Source organism: Eublepharis macularius, chromosome 5 (assembly GCF_028583425.1).
Source record: "Eublepharis macularius isolate TG4126 chromosome 5, MPM_Emac_v1.0, whole genome shotgun sequence".
Lineage (NCBI taxonomy): Eukaryota > Metazoa > Chordata > Lepidosauria > Squamata > Eublepharidae > Eublepharis > Eublepharis macularius.
In genome coordinates, this window is record NC_072794.1 from 98,338,019 (window position 1) to 98,358,481 (window position 20,463).

The window sequence follows — 20,463 nt, forward strand, 5'->3', positions numbered from 1 at the left end:
GGCAAACTGGAATCATTTGTTAGTCTATGAGACTAGTATCTTATTTACTTATACTGCTTTCACTGAAACAAACAAACAAACAAAAAGCTCAGAGACGAAGCCTAGGGGTTTGTCCACACCATGTTCCCCCCCCCCAAGTAATACAAGTAACGTTATCTTTGATACTATGCTTACATTAGCTCCAGTTCTGGAGCAGAAATGTGGTAACTCAACAAATGTAGAACTCTCATGGTGGGAGAGGGGTGGCCTGCTGCAGGAGAAAAAGCCTCTTGCAAAATATAAGCAGCTTAGCAAGAGGAAATTTTACCCTTCAGAAGAGAAAAAAAGTTAAGAGATGAGAATTGGAGGATTACTGATGTTGGGGAAAGGAGAACCTTGCATTTCCACTCCCCTTCTAAAGGTCACTCTACATGTTTAAAAAAATGCTCATTTTTTTCTTTAGTGCTTTAAGGAACATGGGGGCGAGGAAAAACAACATTTCCCCTGTAAATATAGTTTGAATACTGAGAAAAGACACTTTTCTGGAAACGGAGCCACAACCTGAGGTAAAGCGATCTTCCTTGCACCCATCCAAAGAGCTACAAGTATGGGAAACTTAGCACAAACCTCAAGAGAAGCTGTGGAAATGATGTAGATTGAACCACTAGAGGGAGCTTCAGCACTTCAGTACATAAGCCACAAGAGTTGAGCCCTCATCATCAGGACACAGACAATTTTGAGATATTTGGGGAAATGGCTTAAACTTAAATCACACAGTAGGCCTTATATCAGGTATTGACCTTTTTCTAGTATGTGCATACAGAAAAGAATACAGATACAGGAAAATCTGCTATAGAAGTACCCCAACAGAGTTGGCAAGTTGCCAATAAAATCTTATCACAGCAACTTCCTGGTGACAGAAACTTGAAGCACTTCTCCAGAGTCAAGGGACACAGCTACAGTTTCCCCACATTAAGCATCAACTATGCCACCTTGCTACAGACAAGGAATAGCTACAGTCATTTCCTTATTCATGACCACAACTCACAAGCTACTCACCATGCAAATGAGACATTTATAGCGGTCCCCACGGGAGAGCTGCCTTTCTAATTCACGGACGCGAGCCTTTAGCGCTTCAAATGTTGTCACTGCTGAATCTTCTGTAATCCTACAATAGATGACAAGTCAGGGCTGGCCAAGTTCTTAGAAACATTCCATTGATTTCATTATGTGCCAAGCATGTATTAGGTAAAACCACATAGTGGCAGGATGCATTTTGGCTCTTAGTGAGAGAAAAAAGATCCAGTCAGGAAAGCCTTGTAGCCCTGAGATTAAGCTGTAACATAACCACCTTCAGAAGATCTGAAAACAAAGGCACGAAGTCCAAAGTTATTCTTAGACAGAATCATTTTGTGTTCTGGAGGGGTACATGGGGGATCAATGAGGTTGCACAGGGTGTTGCTGGCAATTCTGAAATTATGACAGCTTCTTTTTCAAGGGGATTTTGCTATGATAATGTCAAGTCTCCACAACTAGAGGGAATATGTGCCACCACAGAGTTCTACTAGTTCACATGAAACTGAAAAGAACATTAGGTAAAGGAGTACAATTACAGAGCCTACCTATACCAAGACAGTTCACACAGAGAAGGAAAGGAACTTGGCTAGCAGGGTTGCAACCTGTGCAACATTTTGACATTGGCAAGAACAAACATGCATTACTGGATGCATCAGTAACTGCAAACTTGTCACAGGTCAACAGATAAGCAGTTTTGAAACCCGAAGAAAGTACTTCCTACAGTGATGTGTATGCATGCATGTGGGTTTTTGCATACTTACCCACACTACTACAATCCTTACTCAGAAAGTAAATTCTGTGCAAACCCAAATCTTGCAATCAGAATGAACTAGGCAAATGTGACTGGCACAAAGTTGACTACTTATAGCAAGCAAAGATGTTTTAAGTTTTTAGGTCTATATGGAATTCCAGATCAGGTTCAAGGTTTTGACCTATAAAGCCCTTAACAGACTGGAACCAGCTTACGTGCAGGACCCCCTCTTGCCATACATACCCTGGAGAGTACTTAATTAGCAGATAAATATCTACTGATGTCCCCTGGCCCCAGGGAGGCTCAACTGGCCTTGACCAGGGCCAGGGCCTTTTTGGTCCTGGTCCCAACCTGGTGGAATGCTCTTTCTGTTGATACTCAGGCCCACCAAGATATTTTATCCTTCTGCAGGCATGCAAGACAGAGATGTTCTGCCAGACATATGATTGAGGCTGGTCTCGTATTCATTTGATAAGCCTCCCTACCTGTCTCCTATTAAGGGAAGATCGTATAAGTTATCTTACCTCCACCCCCCACCCCAAATAAGAAGTCACAATCTGACTAGAACTGCTCAAACCCCCTCCTCTGCACAGTTCTGGCAGGGATGAACCGAATGAATCACAATTTTTGGGAAACTGTAGTCTGGGCTGTATGATGTGGTTTTTATTGATTTTATTGTTGTAAATGTATTCATATTTATTGTCTTATGCTTGTTGTGACCTGCCCTGAGCCTGCTTGCGGGGAGGGTGGGCTAAAAGCTGGACCAAATAAAAATGAATGAATGAAATATGAATACATATGCCTCTGCCTTATACTGAATCAGACCCTTGGTCCTTCAAGGTCAGTACTGTTTACTCAGACTTAGTTTCTACCTGTAAGTCTTTGTGAGAAATCCAGTACTGGTGAATATCTAAGACTGGGTACAATGGGTTTTATCTGAGGTGTGTGTGACTATGTATGTATGTATTCTGATTACAGTAGATGCTAGGGTAGAATCCTTGGCTGAGACAGGGGGAATATAAATCCTAATAATCTTCCCTTTCTCTCAGTACTTCTAGCTCATCTCATATTTATCTCTGGTTTTCCAGTACTCAGAGTGATGGTCACCCACTCCCTAATTCCTTTGTACTGGTAGTGGAGTGGCTGTTGTATTGTAATAGTTTCAAGCAAACACCTCTCCATAATGAAGACAAATGAAACAAGCTTCAAGTTCAGGCGCCTGTTAATTTTAATATGTGGCTACTGCTTGCACTTCATGGGAGGTGGCCTCAACTTGCCTCTCTTTTACCCCCACATCCCTGCCTTCCCATTGCCTTAAATGATGCAGGGTAGGAGTAAAAGAGAGAAAGGGGAAGAAAGGAATGTGAACGGTGATGACACAGTAGAAAAGGCAAGAGAGTGAATGAAGCAAAGGAAGAATGAAATTTGAAAAATGATTAAGGGTACAGAAGGTGGTCAGGAAGTGGGAAAGCAAGAGAATACCAGCAAACACTTCGAGAATCACTGTGGTAGAGATACTCAAAGTAATGTAGTAACAGCAGATCATCACCAGCCCCCTCGCTACTGTTGTGCAACTACTCTATCATGGGGAACTAGGGCTCGGATCACATATTTTGTTTCCACTGGCACTCTTCTATGGCTGTTGAAAAGGCAGTCCTTGGCTGTAGAACATGCATTCCTTTGCCAATGGCACTTCTGCTCACAAAAGACCAATGTCTTTAAAGGAGTTGAAAAGCGCCTAGTATGGGAGGGACAGAGAATCCTCTCCACAAAAAAAGAGGAGAGCAAGCAGAAACATGGTATAAGGCCAAAATCTTACTGAGCTGACAGTTCCTTAAGTATTTCACCAAGAATATGCTCTAGTAAAAACCAGCCTGACTTTCCAACATGACAGGACAAGGGAGGCAAAGAAAGAGCTGTATATCGATGGCAAAGAGGGCCAGCAGGGACAAACAGCAGACCATAGCTCAGTTTGCCTCTCCAAGAAACTGAGCACAATGTCCGAACCCACTGCATTTGCCCCTTATACAACAGGTACCTAGGTCAGCCGAGCATCATCTCTAGGCATAGAAAACAGCACTATCATCCAACAGAAACTGGACTTCAGGGAGGCAGAGAATGAAAGAAAATGGTTTGTTTACAAGATTATAACAGGCTGACCCTCACTGGCCAGTTTCAGAAACTCTCAGATGTTTGCCCCTATCCAATAATAAACGAATCAGAAGAGGAGGTTGAATAAAGGCATAAGCAATAATGCTCAGTGCCTGCCTGATACAATGGCCAATCAATAGTAGGGCTGTAGATCAGGGTGCTAGTTAGCTGGAAAATTACTGCATTGCTGTGTGCGTCACGCTGGAAGGATCTTGGACAATCAATGAGGGAGGTATTGATTTAGTTATTATCACTTCATATGCTCCAGACATTGTTAAATATACATTTATTAACAAGGCTGGGGGGCATGCAGAGAGCAGCAAGTCTGAGCAAGTACTGCCTCTCCTTCAGCTGAGTCAGCATATCAAAACTCTTCATCCCTGCTCACATTAACAAGACTCTTGGTCTCAGTGCTTTTTTTCTGGGAAAAGAGGTGGTGGAACTCACTGGGTACCATGCATGTGGTCTCAGGACTGCGTGATGACGTCACTTCCGGAAAGTGACATCATCATGCAGGCCGTGGCCGCCCCAGAAGCACTCCCGTGCTCCATAGGGGGTTGAGCCCCCTGTGGAGCATGGGATTCAGGCCCAAATCAGTCTGGAATATGCTGCTGCCACATGGGAAAGCACTCCTAATCCTGGCCATTTTGAGCACAAATTGGGCCAAGCCCTGCCAGGCAATGGCCTGATCCTGGCTGTTTTGGGCCCGCTCACCGCCCTGAGCCCGTCTGACGGGGAGGGCGGTCTACAACTGTAATGTAATGTAATAAACAAACAAACAAACACAATGCACCCAAAATGGCCAAAACAGCCCTGAGCGGGCCTGAAATGGCATGGAATGGGCAGCTGCTGCATGGGGGAACCCGTTTTGGGCAGGAATTGGATTGAAACAGGCACAAAATAGCCGAAAAGACCCAGAAATGGCCTGGACTGAGCCCGAATAGGCCTGGAACGGGCTGCTGCTGTGCAGGGGAACCTTCCCCCGCCCAGCAGAGGCCTGATCCTGGCTATTTCAGGCCTGAATTAAGCCCAAATGGGCCCCAAATGGCCCTAACAGGCCCCAAACAGCCAGGATTGGGCCTGAATATGTCTCAAACAGGCCACTGCTGTGCAGATTAACCCTCCTCCACCCAGCAGTGGCCCGATCCTGGCCGTTTCAGGCTCGTTTCGGCCATTTGGGGCCAAAACGGGCCTAAAATGTCTGAATACCCACTAATCACATGGGTGCCGGAATGCAGTTCTGCTGCATTCCGGCTGAAAAAAAAGCCCTACTTGGGCCACAGAGTAAAGACTTAGTGGGTCTAGGCCACTTGTTCCTAATCTCTTCCCCCTTATTATATATTTGGGGACCCTAGAAAGAGACTATCCCTCCATTCCCATTGGAATCTTGATCAATCAAAGGATGAGCACTTCTAATGCCAGCTTTTATGTGTGAACTTAAGTTACAAGAGAAAAAAGGGTAAGGGTAACTTTATGTCCTATTAACAGCAGAGAAGGACAAGTCTGGTTTCCCCTTGGTACAGCAAAAAGGAAAGCTAGCAGAAATGGAACACAAGAAAAATTTAAAAAATAAGCGGACCAAAATTTTAGCCTAGGTGACATCATTATCAGGTGGAGATCTAGATTCTAATAAGGAATTCCCAGCGCTAAGGCAGGATCACGTACCTCTACTCCCCCAGATCTGATAGGGTATCATCTGTTGACTTTCCTGAATGTGCTTTGCTGTCCTACATAAGTGCCATACCTTCGAGCAGTCCAGATGGGATCATGGCCATAATGACCATCTTGGCATGGTTCTGGTAGAAGCACAGTGTGTTTAAGGCTGCTCCGGTGTCAAACTAGATGTGATGGCATCTTTGTGAGTGCCACAGGGGTGCTGCTGCCATTTTAAAGGGGTTTAAAAATGCTGTGAGAACCTGATCCGCAGCAGAGCAGACTGAGACACTTTTGTCCTCCTGTCTATGCATTTTCAAGCACTGAAATGGCCACCCTAGCAGCTGTTTTGGCATCTGAAAAGGGGTGGGGGTGGGGGGGAGACAGCAGTGCCTCAAAGCAATGAGCTGCAGGCCTGTTCAGGACTGGGCCCTCGCAGCATTTTTACACTACTTTAAAATGGTGGGAATATACCCATGATAGACAAGAGGATACTGACATGTTTGTCTCTCAGGCATGCACATACATTCCTACTTTGCTTCAGAAAATTCAATCCATACTACTCTCAAAATCCATCTCTCCTTCCAGTGTGTTTATTTCACCAGTGTACAAAATTCTTTCTTCATAAATGATCACACTGTACATACATTCCATAAATTTTTATAACCTTGCTGTTTGTATGTAGCTTGTAAAATGCATTTAGCTCTGATTAAATAAATCACCAATAAAATTTCATGGGCTACTTGCGACAACCTGACCTTCTCCTCTTTTCATGTAGTTATTGTTTTGATGTTAATGAGCTTGAGAGTTTATACAAACTCAGGATTTGTCCTTAGCCTTCCACTAGTTCCTGTTCTTCCTCTTAGAAGAAAATATATATATAGATGCTACTTTTGTTTACTAAGACACAGGACAGGCACCCCGGAGCTATGTCAAATGAAAAACTGACAAATGCAGAATAGAAAGTTTAATCAACAATGACATTCTAAAAGGTTAGGTGAAACTATTCTGGCTCCTTACCGTATCTTTTCAGTTGTGTATCATGGACAATCATTTCCAGAATGACCGAAATAAAGATATGGGTGCGTGACCCTGAGAGATGCAATTGAGTCAATACTAATGTAACACATTAACGAACAATGAAGTACAGAGATGCATAGTTAGGCACCACTCATGCATCACTACAGTCAGATGATGTAGCAATGCTGAATATGAACATATAGGAATTATTTTAGGACATAATTTAATACAGAAAAACTATGATTCCAAGTTTCCACAAGTAACACTTGAATCAGGCAACACACATTGTTTAATGAGCAGCCAAGATCTGCACGACCTGGTATACGCTCCCAAATCCACATAGCTCAGTTAGCAGAGAACTAAGGTATAATGACAAAATATCCCACTTATTCACTTCTATTCCAGGAGTTGGCTTTCCTGCAGCAGATAAGGAATCTCTTCCATTATGTATCCAACCTCCTTGGAAAAGGCTGACTTGGAATCCTGTGAAGGAATGCTGCCTCTACTGAGGAATTGCTAAAGATGCTAGCATATTGTACTCCATGAGGAATGTCCCCCCGCCCCATTTGGATTAATGTATGTTTTTGTACCGCAAGATATTAAGAGCACTGTTCACCTGTAATTACAGTGGGTGGCTTATTTTGGCAACATGCCCTAGGCTTTTGGTTGCCAATTAATGAATAATGCAATGTTCCATGGCCTAATTTCCATGTTCTCAGCTGAAAATTTGGAAGAGGCTGCATGCAAGGGTGCGTGTCTGCAAAGGAGAGGCCCTCTGAGTCACAAGTGCCTCTATTTTATACTTGCTTGCACAACTTGTTAATGCCACCAGCTGCTTGCCAAGTTTGAAGGTATCTGTTGACTAATTTAATCTTCATGCAAAGCAAAAAGTGTTGCGTTGCTCTACCCCAGAGGAATAATTCTTCTTACAGTTGCATGCTCTATCACAGTGGCATGGAAGGGAAGCTTATTGCCACAAGAAAGCATTCTAAACTGCATTTAGCGAGGACCTGGAAGAGACTCCCCAAAGAATTTCTCTAAAGAAGAATTCATTATGCTGCTTTCATGTCCTTCTCCCTCTGCTGCCACGGAGCCCAAGAGAGCCCAAGAATGTCTCTGCAGAAGCAGGGAGTGAATTCAGGAGCTGGCATTTGGCCTCTGCTGCCTCTGAGATTTGCATGACTGGCCTGATCAAACGCAGACAGATGGCACCAACAATCAATGAAAACAGTAAAAAAAAAACAAAAAAACCCAGTCTGTACCATTAGAGGAATCTGTGGGGTTGTGGAGGTGTTGAGCACTGAAAAGGATTTTTAACTATTTATTTTAGACTAAGAGTAGAAAAAACCATTCTTGCACCAAAATTCTAAAAGCATAATTTGACCAACTGTGCATATAAAAGAGAAACAGTTTAATCTAGCTTGGCAAAAAAGGTGTTGCCCAGTAGTATTTATTATATATCCTCATGTACTTGAGTGCATAGGCATGTATTTGCCTCGCTTCATAAGAATGCCACACGCATAGTTGTTGCCCTTGGAGAAGACATGCACTGTATCCCTGGAAATTCACAGAACTAAATAAGAAGAAAAAATGTAGGCAAAAGGTTCACAAAGTGGCACAGGGATATACTGATGCTTACCACTGCAAAAAAAAATTTAAGGGCTATACTTGTACTTCTCCTGCATTTGGGTGCTACGTAGCAGGGGAGGACTCAAGTTTCTAAAGGAAAAAAGTTCACCAAAAAGTTGTTCTCCACCACTCCGATTCCTATGCTGTTTTACAATCTGTGATGTCATGAACACTACTGCTTTGGAAGCACTGAATATTGCATTTTTCCAGTGATAAACGAGTGCTGAGAAATTTCCCCACAGTTGCAGAAGTACTTCCTTAAGGACAGACATCTGGATCCTGTGCAACAGCTGAGTACCAACCGTAAAATTAATGCAAACAGCCTCAAAATCATCTGGAAAGGCTTCAAGCTGGTCTCCTCCCTGACATAACAAGGTAGACAGGAAGGCTATTATAGGGTTGCTTTTTTTGTATCTCTGCTGTGGATTGCAGACAACTCCTGAGAAATCTGCTTGTGGGGAAAGCCTGCTGAATTCTCAGCAGAGGAGGGTGAGGGAGCTCTCCAATGGTCAGAAGCAGGGTCTGAGCGGTGCTCTAGATAGCCTTTTGTCTCTCCCCAGAACTACAAACTTGGGATTTCTGCAAAGTAATAAAAGTGCAGGAAAAAGTCTGAACAATAAATGCAAGCATTTTTACCATTCCTGTGCTAGAAGTTACCATAGGAGAATGTTAAAGACAAGGGACATGCTAGACCTGCAGCAGTGCCTATTCCTTGGGACAGCTGTATTCTGAACCAACTGTGGTTTTCATATTCTGGAATAAAGGGGAGTCTGGCAGTTCTCTGCTGCCCAGAAACAGAGCCTGGCTGCTGAAGCAAACAGGAACTTTCTAACAGTACATCTCACTGGGACTGAAGAGAAGGTGGGAATGACACTGTAATCTGTACATTTCACACCGTTTTGTATTAACTATAACTGGCTGTGCATTTTGTGACAACCGCAGAAACTTCTAAGAGATTTCTAGAATTTTTACAAAGGCATTAAAAGAATCTTGCTGAATAACTCTTCATGTGGTCCTTTAAGGGATCAAAGCCAGCATCAGTCCAACTAGCTGACCAGCAAATTGTTATGCCATGAAAAGAAAAAAAACCCGTACTATACTACATTTCTGTTCACAAAGCATGAAAAATGCACAACAAGGATTAGGAAAAAGAAGCAGATGCAAAGCATTCAGGAGCAAGCAGCACAGACAGGAGGTTCCTGAAAGAGCATGCAAAACAGAAACACAAGAGAAAAGTGGTAACGGGAAAAACTAGCAAAGCTGAGCCCATGCTTGTCTGCTACTGTCAGCATGACACACAGACAAAAGGGGGGGGGGGAAAAGTGCATCGAAGTGTACCGTATGGCAAGTTCCCATCCATCCTGGCCTGGGGGCACCTTTTGTTTCACTGCATTTGCTCTCAAAAATGTGAACAGTGCCATTTTATCCCTTTTTGTATGGGGAGAAAAAGACTGTCTTGAGGAATGGAAGGAATGAGGCTTGGGGAAAAGGTAATCATGACACACACAAAGCAGACTCCCAATGTGGTGTCCACCAACAGATTTCCCAATAGCCATTTGCATCTTTGAACAAAGCATCTCTTCCCCAAAGCAAACAGCCAGTCCTGATTTTCCTCTGCCTTCAGAGGAAGGTAGGAGATGCTTCAGAAGATGCCAGGAAACATCTTGTGTCTGCAAAAAGTATCCATTCAGAAACAACTGCCTCCATTGTAGGAGGTGACTGGCTAGCAAGCTCCCACAACGTTGTGATTGTTACCAGCACTTCATAACAGCCATTTTGTAGTAGCTTCCACCTCTAACTTCAACATTCCAAAATTGTCCACAGGTTCAACAAGTTGGGGACCTTTGCTATAGACAGTAGGGCTTAGTTCTAAGTGCCCTTTCTGCTTGTGGCAGGGGCTTCTCATAGAAGAAAGGCAGATTAATTTTTGCTAATTCCTCTCTCTCACTGCAGCTCCATACTTTGATCCCCAAGATGTTCTGGGGATAACTAACTCTAGAAGACAAGTTTTTGGGAAAAGATTGCAGCAGTAGGGAGGAGCAGGAGAATTGCTGTTTATGCAGCAGCATAGCTCTGTTCATGCTGTACAGGATCCAAGCCTAGATTTCTAATTCCCCAGTTGGTTCTTGTGCTCCCTTAATTCAGACTCTTCTGTTTACATTTATGCTTGGGCTGGGATTCTACACATATGTTTATTTGCTTCCCAGTAAGACAGAGTGGCTTCAAACATGCAATGCAAAGAGAACAAGACACAGAACAAGAAAGTCATGCTTCTTCATCTCCAAGACCCTTTTCATACTGTTCTGTTTGACTTTTTGTGAACCTCCCTATACAGTTGATGAGCAAGCAGTTCTCATACTGGATGCAAAGAATTATCATATGGAAAACATGTGAATAAGGTAATGCCCAGATTATCCTGACATGTAGAAATTAGCCCATCCTGTTAATGCTGCTGCCATGTCCAAAATCCCCAAATCACTAGCAGAAGTTCCCATCTCCAAGCATTAGGTAGATTTCATGAGAACAATCATGGCCCCAGAGAGCTTCTCATTACCTTTACAGGGGAGCAATTCAAAATCCTCAGATGTGTGTGTGTTTGTGTGTGTGTGTGTGTGTGTAAGTAAGCAAACAAGCAAGCAAGCAACTGGGTGTTGTTCAGAAGCAAAGGCCAATTTGGGGGAAAGATTTTGTTCCAGAAGAACACAGTTCAGGTTTCCAAGGTGAAATTCAGCTGTTCAGGAAAGCTAGTTGTATTTTCCTAAGTTTGTGTTTCCTTCACCTGTGGGCTAACTCCAGTATTTCACAAAGAATCATCATCCATCTAACTGAAATACTTTCTAACAACCCATCAGCCTTGCTTTCTCTTTGAAATAGCCTAGCTGAGCACTGTACAGTTGGTGATTTCCCCCCTCTAAGATGTCTCACTCACTCTGTAAGCTCAAGATTGACAGTCGAATTTCACACTGTGATAGCCCCCCATCGATTTTTCACTTGCAAGAAGCAACTCCACAAATTAAAGTTAACACCACTGAGGAAACTTTGAAATAACTGGGCAAAGGGATATCAAGATACCTGAACTGTACCCTTCTTACCAAGGGTTCAGTATGCTGGGGAGGAGGATGAGCTGAAAGGCTTAGGACCTTTCTAGACAATTAAAACCTTCTGAAATGGGGAGTGTTCAAATGATGCAGTAACATCAAAGGGCCAGAGAATGGCAGGGTACTGGAGTAGGGTAGCAGCCTTGCTGGTATGCAGCACTACAAATAACACTGTTGCAGTTGAGTGATACAGCCCAGGTATGTTCTACCTGTGTGGTAGTAATAAAAATAAAATACACCTTAAACCACAAAATGGCACGAGACATGAGGGGAACAGACACTTTTCTCTAGCAATGTCACACTATCCACCCTCTTTTATTTTTAGCTCTTTTACTTCTTTTACCAACTGTTAGAAAATTATTACTTTGGCCAAGGGTCCCATGATAGAGGCCTAAACCCTAAATGCCTGTTACAGGACTCTGGACTCACATATGTGCAGGGATATGTACATGTGAGTGGTACAGCCTAAGAGTGCACTACCTCTAATACTAAAAATAAAATACATCTTAAGGATACAAAAGGGCATGGGACACGGGAGGAGTTGTATTCGCAGGAAATTAAGAATACAGTAACCATCTAAAGGAGTATGCACAGCCTACTTTTCTATTTAACATCTGGATAAAGGTGAGGAATAAGAAGTTGGACTCTACTGCTCCAGGAGAAAAGACCCTTCCTATGAAAGATGACTCCTTGCATTGGAAGAAAACTCAACAACTAACTGAGCACTATTCTAGGATCCAAACCAGTGTTCTTAACCTTGCCAAGGCAATTTAACATCATTTCTTATGGTAACTTGTTATCTTACCTCACAGGAACAATCATGGTCCCAGAGAGCTTCTCATCAACTTTACAGACACACTCCCAATGCGTCTGCCATGAATTGCTCTCAAACAACTTGGATCTGTTTTTGCTAGTCCTAAGAGATGATTCAGCTAAGGTTATTAGCCTCCTAAACTAGCTGCCTTATGTTCTCAAGTGGAAGGCTGAAGTTCCCTCAAGTGGACCCTTACAAAAGCCTCAAACTCAGTGAGGAGCAGGAGGAAGCAAAAGAAAAGCTACAAACTCAAAGCAAAACTGGAAAAGGTAGGCAGGTTTAGTTGCTTCAGTACATTTCCTGTCTTGCTCAAAAATGGCTTTCTAGGGTTAGCAAAGGCTGCTTCTTTTCTTGCCTTCCAAAGTTCATTTTTGCTGCAAAGAAAGCTTAAATTTTTGCTCAAAAGAACATTTTACAAACTTACTGTATTCTGATTGCTTTCAGCAGAATTACAGCTTGGCATGGCAAGAAGGCAAGGACAACGACTATAAAGGGCCGGACTACAGACAACAGAGGAATGAAATCTGTTAAGAATTGTCCAAAGGCTTCTGAGCCATGAATAGGCACTGCCCTAAATCAGGCTACCATTTGTCACCACTATGAAACTTTTTTTTAAAATGCAGTAAGAGTATGGATTTCCAAGAAGCTAAATCATACACCGAATTCCAATATATGCATAGTCACACAACAGTAGTATATATGTAATCTTCCTTGCAGCAAAACAATGAGAAAGTTAGTAAATCACTTACTGTAGCCTTAAATTCTACCTTGGCCCTGCATATCCTGCATGTGTAACCTTGACGGTAACATCAAACAGTTAATGACCTCTGCTAACTGAAACTTATATTTTGTAAACAGAGTCACATACTCAACAGGGCAATTGGGACTTACAGATGTAAACAGCCATGCTCATACTGTTACTGAATATTTATTTTTGGCATGTGTTTGTGCTTTCTGTTTTTTAACCGATTAATCCTAAGGCATTTATGGAGAAGTGCATCCAAAGAACAGCTTGATGAGTAATTTTATATTAACAGTTTTCTGCTTCCACCTGGTATGCTGAATTAAAAGCACAGAAATCTGATTTCACCATGTATAGACATTTGAGAATGACGAGCAAGATTATGTAAAAGATTTACATTTTATCTATTGCATCCTAAAAAGCCCACTTTGCAGTGTTTACAGGAGGTGTCACTGCCTTTCTCTGCACTGGCAGCTACAAAACCCTTAAAAGCAGAGCACACTTTGCCTCTTAACTCACTCCTCACACCTGAATTTTAAAGCACTGAAGTTAAAGTTCTGTACCTAGACAGCTGTAGAAAGGTGTCTTAATGAATTTGTCCTGAGATATGGAACTTTACTAAAACCTGGCTACAGCACAAATAAACAGAGGTACACAATGTGAGAAGGGCATGAGGTGAGCAACAGAAGCAATGGGATAAGAGAGTAAGCTATGGGGGGGAAAGCAGGGACATCTCCCCAACCCACTTCACTGGAACCTCCTCCAGTCTGACTCAGCAACACACACACAGACTGAAGCTATGATCTATTTTGCAAGCCAATGTGTAAACACAGCAACATCCCATCATTTTAGTGAAGGGAGCGGTTGTGTGTATAAATTGGGCCCCTCCATAGAAATAATAGGGACTACCCTATGATCTTGAGACTCCTATATGCATCTGAGCAGACAGATTTATGTATTGTAGTGACTGCATACAAATATTAAAAGTTGTTTCAACAGTCAAAGGCCAAAAATGGGATTTTATTTTAAGCCTAGTGGCAGAACACCAAGAAATGTGCTTTTGTTAAATAAGTATAAAGCATAGTTGCCATATATGAAGAATCCCAGCCTTACTTTTGTAATGGGTTTGTAGGGAGAAAAATTCTCTCCCGTGGTTACATGCATACGCATACAGACAAACCCCTACTTTACTCATCTAAAACCCAACAAGCACCTTACTCAATGAACCATGAGGTGCATTAAGAGTTAGAAAAAGAAGATAATTATAAAGGGATTTAATGCTTGGCAAGATCAAATTGCCAAGGCTTATGACAAAGGTACTGCACACTTGCTTAACTGGCCCAGTGCCCTGGCTTTGCTCTTATGTAAGCAATATAGCCAGATCCGCATCCCAAATGAGATTTGTTTTATGGAAAAGAAGAGCATGGCCCCTTTACTCCTGGGAATGACAGAGAGAGTCCCACCTCCCTCTAGTTTTGCTCCATTCCTGATTAATGATCTTGTCTGCCTGATTTATAACCCACCCTGACAGATTAGAGTTTCCCCTTCAACCGCCCCCCTTTACCCCCACAACCTCAGAAGGCATAGCCACACTCCGCTGGAAATATTAGAAAATTATTAAATAAACATTCATACGTCATGTCTCTTCCCATCCTGAGCTCATCGTAGTCAACACTCGGCAGCCCCAGCATGTTTGCTTTTCATGCTGACAACAAACAGCTGGAGTGATTCATGGAGAGGCTGGCTACAATGTTTCATGTCATATATCATGCTAGCAGAGCTCCCTGCCCCAACAGAGATAAACTGATCAAGCACAACGGGCTGGAATGAATTTATGACAACACAAAATTGAGGAAAACAAATGGGAGGTGACCCAGTGGGCCACTAACCCAGACTCTTTCCTTGGCCTGCAATCTAGTTTGGTGGCAGAAAGCAAAATTGAACATTGGCACTCTGAATTAAGAGGCTGGCTTCTTAACCCCATGAAGCCTTCATTTCAAGATGGTACCAAGCTCTGTAGTCAGATTCCTCCAGAGAGAAAAACAAGGAGGAGTGGATTAGGTGGCCTGCACACAGGTAGACTACTCCAGCTGAACATTACTGCTAACAGCCAAGAAAATTCATAGACTTGGCAATGCAGAAGGTAAAGTGCTAAAAGTGGTTGGAAGGATTGCTGAATATAAGCACTCATGTATGAGACAGGTAAGACATTAATTAAACAATCTTTAAAAAATTACATTAAAACATTTCAGACATCGAAACATAATATAAACACATAAAAGCACAGAACAAGGTGGAGGGCTAATACAAGTTAGTGAGGGAACACGAAACCAAACAAAAAACTCTTCATCTGCTGGCAGAAGACAAAGTGTCAAGCTACAAGTGACACCTGACACGAGGTGGACATGAGGCAGGTTCCCAAAAGTTTTGATGGGAAGTGTAGGCGTCTTTTCTGAGTACCGCTGCTCAGCTCCTTCCCAGCCACTGGGGGCTGGAGTTTACCAAAGGAATTCACATAAAATTAACAACATAAAACCCATCCAACTTGCAGAACTGGAGGGAGACTGCCTGCATAGAGACTGCTAGTATTTACAACAAACGTTTATTACAAGCAAAGCCCGCCGGCAGCAGGGTGAAGGGAGCTCTTCTTCTGTTGGCCCAAGGGAACCCCCAGCAGTTGCCACTGCTCCAAGCCCCCTTACACCGTTTCACCAGTGGCTGGCAAAGCTGCCAGCAGCTGGGACAATTGGGAGCATTCCTGCTGGCGGCAGCGCATGAAGCTTCCCACACCTCACACACCCTGCACCTGTTCGCCTGCTGGCAGCAGCAAACCCCTTCCAGACTCTGTGGCTCCCCTCCTGCCCTGTCTTGGACCGGAGAGCCACACGAGATCCATCAGGAAGCAGAGCAGCTCAGGAAGCTTCCCATGCCTCGCATGCTTTCGGCATTTTTCCTGAGCCTTGCAACACACAGAGGTGGGAAGGGGTGCGCTATTACTGGCGGGCAAAGCAGGCACAGGGCATGCAAGGCACAGGAAGCTTCCTTAGCCTCTGAATTCAGCCTGGAATCAAAATGGGAGCCATTATAGATGGAACAAGACTGGAGTGATGTGGTCCCTACAACCAACTCCAGTCAGTATTCAGACTGCAGCATTCAGCACCAACTGTAGCTTCTAGATAGTCTTCAAGCCCCACACACAGCACATTGCACTATTCTAATATAGGGTCAGCCTTGTCTAGTAATTGGATGGAAGACCTCCAGTGAAGACCAGGGTTGCAGAGGAAGGCAATGACAAACCACCGCTGTTAGTTAGGGGTTGCCATAAGTCAGCTATGACTTGAAGGCACTCTCCACCGCCAATATAGATGTTACCAGCACAGTGGCAAGATCTTTCTCACCCAGGAATTGCTGCACCTGGCTTACCAGCCAAAGCCAGTGAAAGGCCCCCATAGCCACTGCTGCCACCTGTTTATCCAATGGGAGTCCTGAGACCACCAGCACCTTCAAAATATGAACTTGCTCCTTTAAGTGAAGTGTGACACACACACCCCTCTGCCATCCAGAACAAGAGATGATTCCTGCACCAGCAAGCTCCTCAGTTTTGTTGGTACTATCACAAGAGTATGGAAGAATAGATAAAAGTGGAGGCTATTGTGGAAGGACAGACAAACACCCAAAAAGCCTGGGAGAGTTGTTTGAGAGAAAAAAAAGAAAAGAAATGGCAGCAACAAGGCTTGCAGCTATACAAACATCTGTGTGCATTATTTTTACATTTCAAAGTTCAGGATGCTAGTGAATTCCAGAAAAAAAAACCTTTTCAGTAGATAGCACAAGTCCATGAGGATATCATCCAAGAGTCTATTTTGAATTTTTTTTAGTTCTGACAGGATTAGGACTCTGTAAACAGTAACTCTCTATGCAGTTCCTTCACAGAATCTCAGGTACCTTCACAAGGGATTAAAAATTGTCATTAAGTTCTAGAAAACTCGGCAGAGGAGGAAAAATGCTTGCTGTGCTACAGGGCCGGATCTTGGGTTCCCGGCGCACGAGACAACCCAATTCTGGCTGCGTACAGCATGCGTGCATAGCGCACGTGTGTTCCCGGCACTGTGTGCCACCAGCACAGTGCTGGCGGCTGAGAGGCCGCCCACGCCACTCGCCTGTCCCAATGAGGGGGCGGCCGGCTTGCCACATGCTCCCTGTCCTGCGGGGCAGGCAAATGGTGTGGGCGGCCTCCCAGCCCTCCGTGCCACTCGCTTGCCCAGCAGGACACGGAGCACACGGCAAGCTGGCTGTCCCCTCAGCCGGGCAGGTGAGTGGCATGGAGAGCTGGGGGGCTGCCCGTGCCATTCACCTGCCCCGCAGGACAGGGAGCGTGCGGCAACCCAGCCGCCCCCTCAGTGGGACAGGCGAGTGGCATGGGCAGCCTCCCAACTCTCCATGCTATTCACCTGCCTGGCTGAGGGGGCGGCCAGCTTGCCACACGCTCCCTGTCCTGCTGGGCAGGCGAATGGTGCGGGCGCCCGCTCAGCCGCCCGCGCTGCTGCCAGCGCGCTCCCGGCAGCTGGCAGCTGCACCTGGCACCCCCTCTTTGGCAGCGCCGGGGGCAGACTACCTCCTCCTCAATCCATCCCCTGCTGTGCTACTGAAAACACTCTCAAATGGTGGAGGCAGCTACAAAGCTACGAGGGGCTTGGCCATACTGGACTTGATATTAACCAACAAGAAATGGTTGGTTGATGGGGTAAAGCTGATGGGAAACTTAGGGAAAAGTGATCACATCCTCCTGGAATTCCTTTTGCTGCAGGGGACCAAATGAGTTTCTAGCCAAACGCATGTTAGATTTTAGTAGGGCAAATAATTTTAGAGATATGGTGAGAATTATTCCATGCACATGAATGCTGGAAGGGAAAGGAGCAAGTGAGGGATGGGTTCTCCTAAAAGAAGAACTCTTGTAGACTCAAGCCATCACCATTCCAGTAAGAGAGAAACATGTTAGGGAATCTAAGAAGCCAATGTGGACAAACAGAGAACTTTGTGATGAGCTAAGGAAGAAAAAGGAGGTGTTCAAGAAATGGAATGAAGGAAATGCATTTAAAGAAGAGTATCTAGGGGTAGTTAGGCACTGTAGGGCAGCCATCAAAGAGGCTAAAACTCAGAATGAGCTGAGACTGATCAGGGGGGATTCGCACCAGCAAAAAGATGTTCTTCAGATACATGAGAAGCAAACAGAGAATAAAGGGGGCAGTATCCCCTTTGCTGGGTGAAAATGGAGAAACTCCAACAGTGGACAGAGAGAAGGCAGAAAGGCTCAATGCCTATTTTGCCTCAGTTTTCTCCCTGATGGAGAGAACAAGCCCACCTAGAGATGGTAGAAGGCAAGGCATGGCACCGGGGCTAGTGGTTGACATGGACAGAGAAGTTCTTAAGAAGCACCTTGTGCTTCTTTTGCTGGGGCCTATAGCATAGCAAGATGGCCAAGCGCACGAAGGTTGGCATTGTGGGTAAATATGGTACCCAATACGGAGCTTCCTTGAGGAAGATGGTGAAGAAGATTGAAATTAGCCAACATGCCAAGTATACTTGCTCCTTCTGTGGCAAGACCAAAATGTGGTCTTGCCACAGAAGGAGCCTAAATGTGTTTTAATTGAGTTGTCCTGTTCTGAGTTAAATTATTCAATATGTTTATATTTTATATTCTTATTGTTTTATATTTGTATGTTTTATTTTTGCTGTACACCGACCGCCCTGAGTCCTTCGGGAGATGGGCGGCATAAAAATTCAATTAAAGTTAAAGTTAAAGTTAAAATGAAGAGGAAAGCTGTGGGTATCTGGCATTGTGGTTCTTGTATGAAGACCGTGGCTGGTGGTGCCTGGACATACAACACCACTTCAGCAGTGACAGTGAAATATGCCATTCGAAGACTGAAGGAGTTAAAAGACCAATAGAAATCTCTTCTTCTCCCAATACTATCTATATTCCTTCTCCAGCCTTTCAATCTATTGCTTCTTTTTGTCAATTAAAGAGGGTTGTGAATCTGGAAAAAAAAAGAAGCACCTTGCTACACTGGATGTGTACAAATCCCATGGGCCAGATAGGGTGCACACAAAGGTGCTTAAAGAACTTTCAAAAAAACTTGCAGACCCTTTGTCAATCATTTTCCAGGCCTCTTGGAAACTGAAGGAAGGCAAATGTTATCCCAATCTTCACAAAAGGGAAAGGACAATCCTGGGAAATACATGCCAATCAGCTTAACCTCTGTCCTAGGGAAGATACTTGAGCAGATACTATTATTTATTATTTATTTTATTATTTATTTATTTCAGATTTGTATTCCGCCTTCCCCACGAGTGGGCTCAGGGCAGATAACATATTAAAAATACAATTAAAAATTCATGTACATTAAAAACAACACATTTAAAACAGGATGGTGGACAGCCTTCACAGGGAGGGCTAAGATTTATACACCCCTTTTTTTCCAGGCTGGCGGAGGCCCAGCCTCATCCATATGCCTGGCAGAACAACTCTGTCTTGCAGGCCCGGCGAAAAGATAGTAGGTCCTGCCAGGCCCTGATTTCAGCAGACAGAGCATTCTACCAGGTGGGAGCCAGGACCAAAAAGGCCCTGGCTCTAGTCGAGGCTAGGCGGGCCTCCTTGGGGCCAGGGACCACCAACAACTGTTTGTTCCCTCATCGGAGTGTCCTCTGGGGAATATATGGGGAGAGACGGTCCCGTAGATACGCTGGTCCCAGTCCGCCCAGGGCCTTATAGGTCAATACCAGAACCTTGAATCTGATCCGGTACTCCACTGGCAACCAACGCAGCTCACGTAAGAACGATGTTATATGTGCCTTATTTGGCACTCTCGTAATAACATGCGCTGCTGCATTTTGTACCAGCTGTAATCTCTGGGTCAGGCTCAAGGGCAGCCTCACATAGAGCAAGTTACAGTAATCTAGCCTAGAGATGACCGTTGCTTGGATCACTGTAGTTAAGTCATGGGTTGACAGGTCAGGGACAAGTTGCCTGGTCTGTCACAGATGGAAAAAAGAGGACCTGACAACCGCTGTGACCTGTGTCTCCATTTTCAGGGAGGCATCCAAGATCACCGCCAGGCTCTTAACCCTTGGAACTGGCACTAACGGTGCCCCATCGAGGGCTGGGAGCTGGAGTCCTGAACCTAATCCCCCATGGCTCAAGTACAGGACTTCCGTCTTCATCGGGTTCAGTTTCAGCCGACTCTGCTTCAACCAACCAGTCATGGCTGCAAAAGCATGTTCCAGGACATCTGGGGCTGAGCCGGGCCATCTGTCCATCATCAGATACAACTGGGTGTCATCTGAATATTGATGACACCCAAGTCCGAAACTTCGCACCAACTGGGCAAGGGGGCGCATATAGATGTTAACCAATAATGGGGAGAGTACTGCTCCCTGTGGGACCCCACACACCAATGGGTGACGGGGTGACAATTTCTCCCCAAGCCCCACCCTCTGTCCCCGACCATGGAGAAAAGAGACAAGCCACTGTAAGGCAGTCCTTCGTATC

At 44.4% G+C, this 20,463-nt stretch overlaps 1 protein-coding gene across 3 annotated transcripts in view; it reads right to left on the reverse strand.

Moving 5' to 3' along the window:
* RNF220 (ring finger protein 220) overlaps positions 1-20,463 on the reverse strand; it is a 389,522-nt gene that overhangs the window by 20,761 nt on the left and 348,298 nt on the right. For all 3 annotated transcript variants that reach the window (XM_054980446.1, XM_054980445.1, XM_054980444.1), the window contains one exon: positions 1,039-1,147. In XM_054980446.1, coding sequence (XP_054836421.1) covers positions 1,039-1,147 — 109 coding nt within the window. The remainder of the gene's footprint in view (positions 1-1,038; positions 1,148-20,463) is intronic.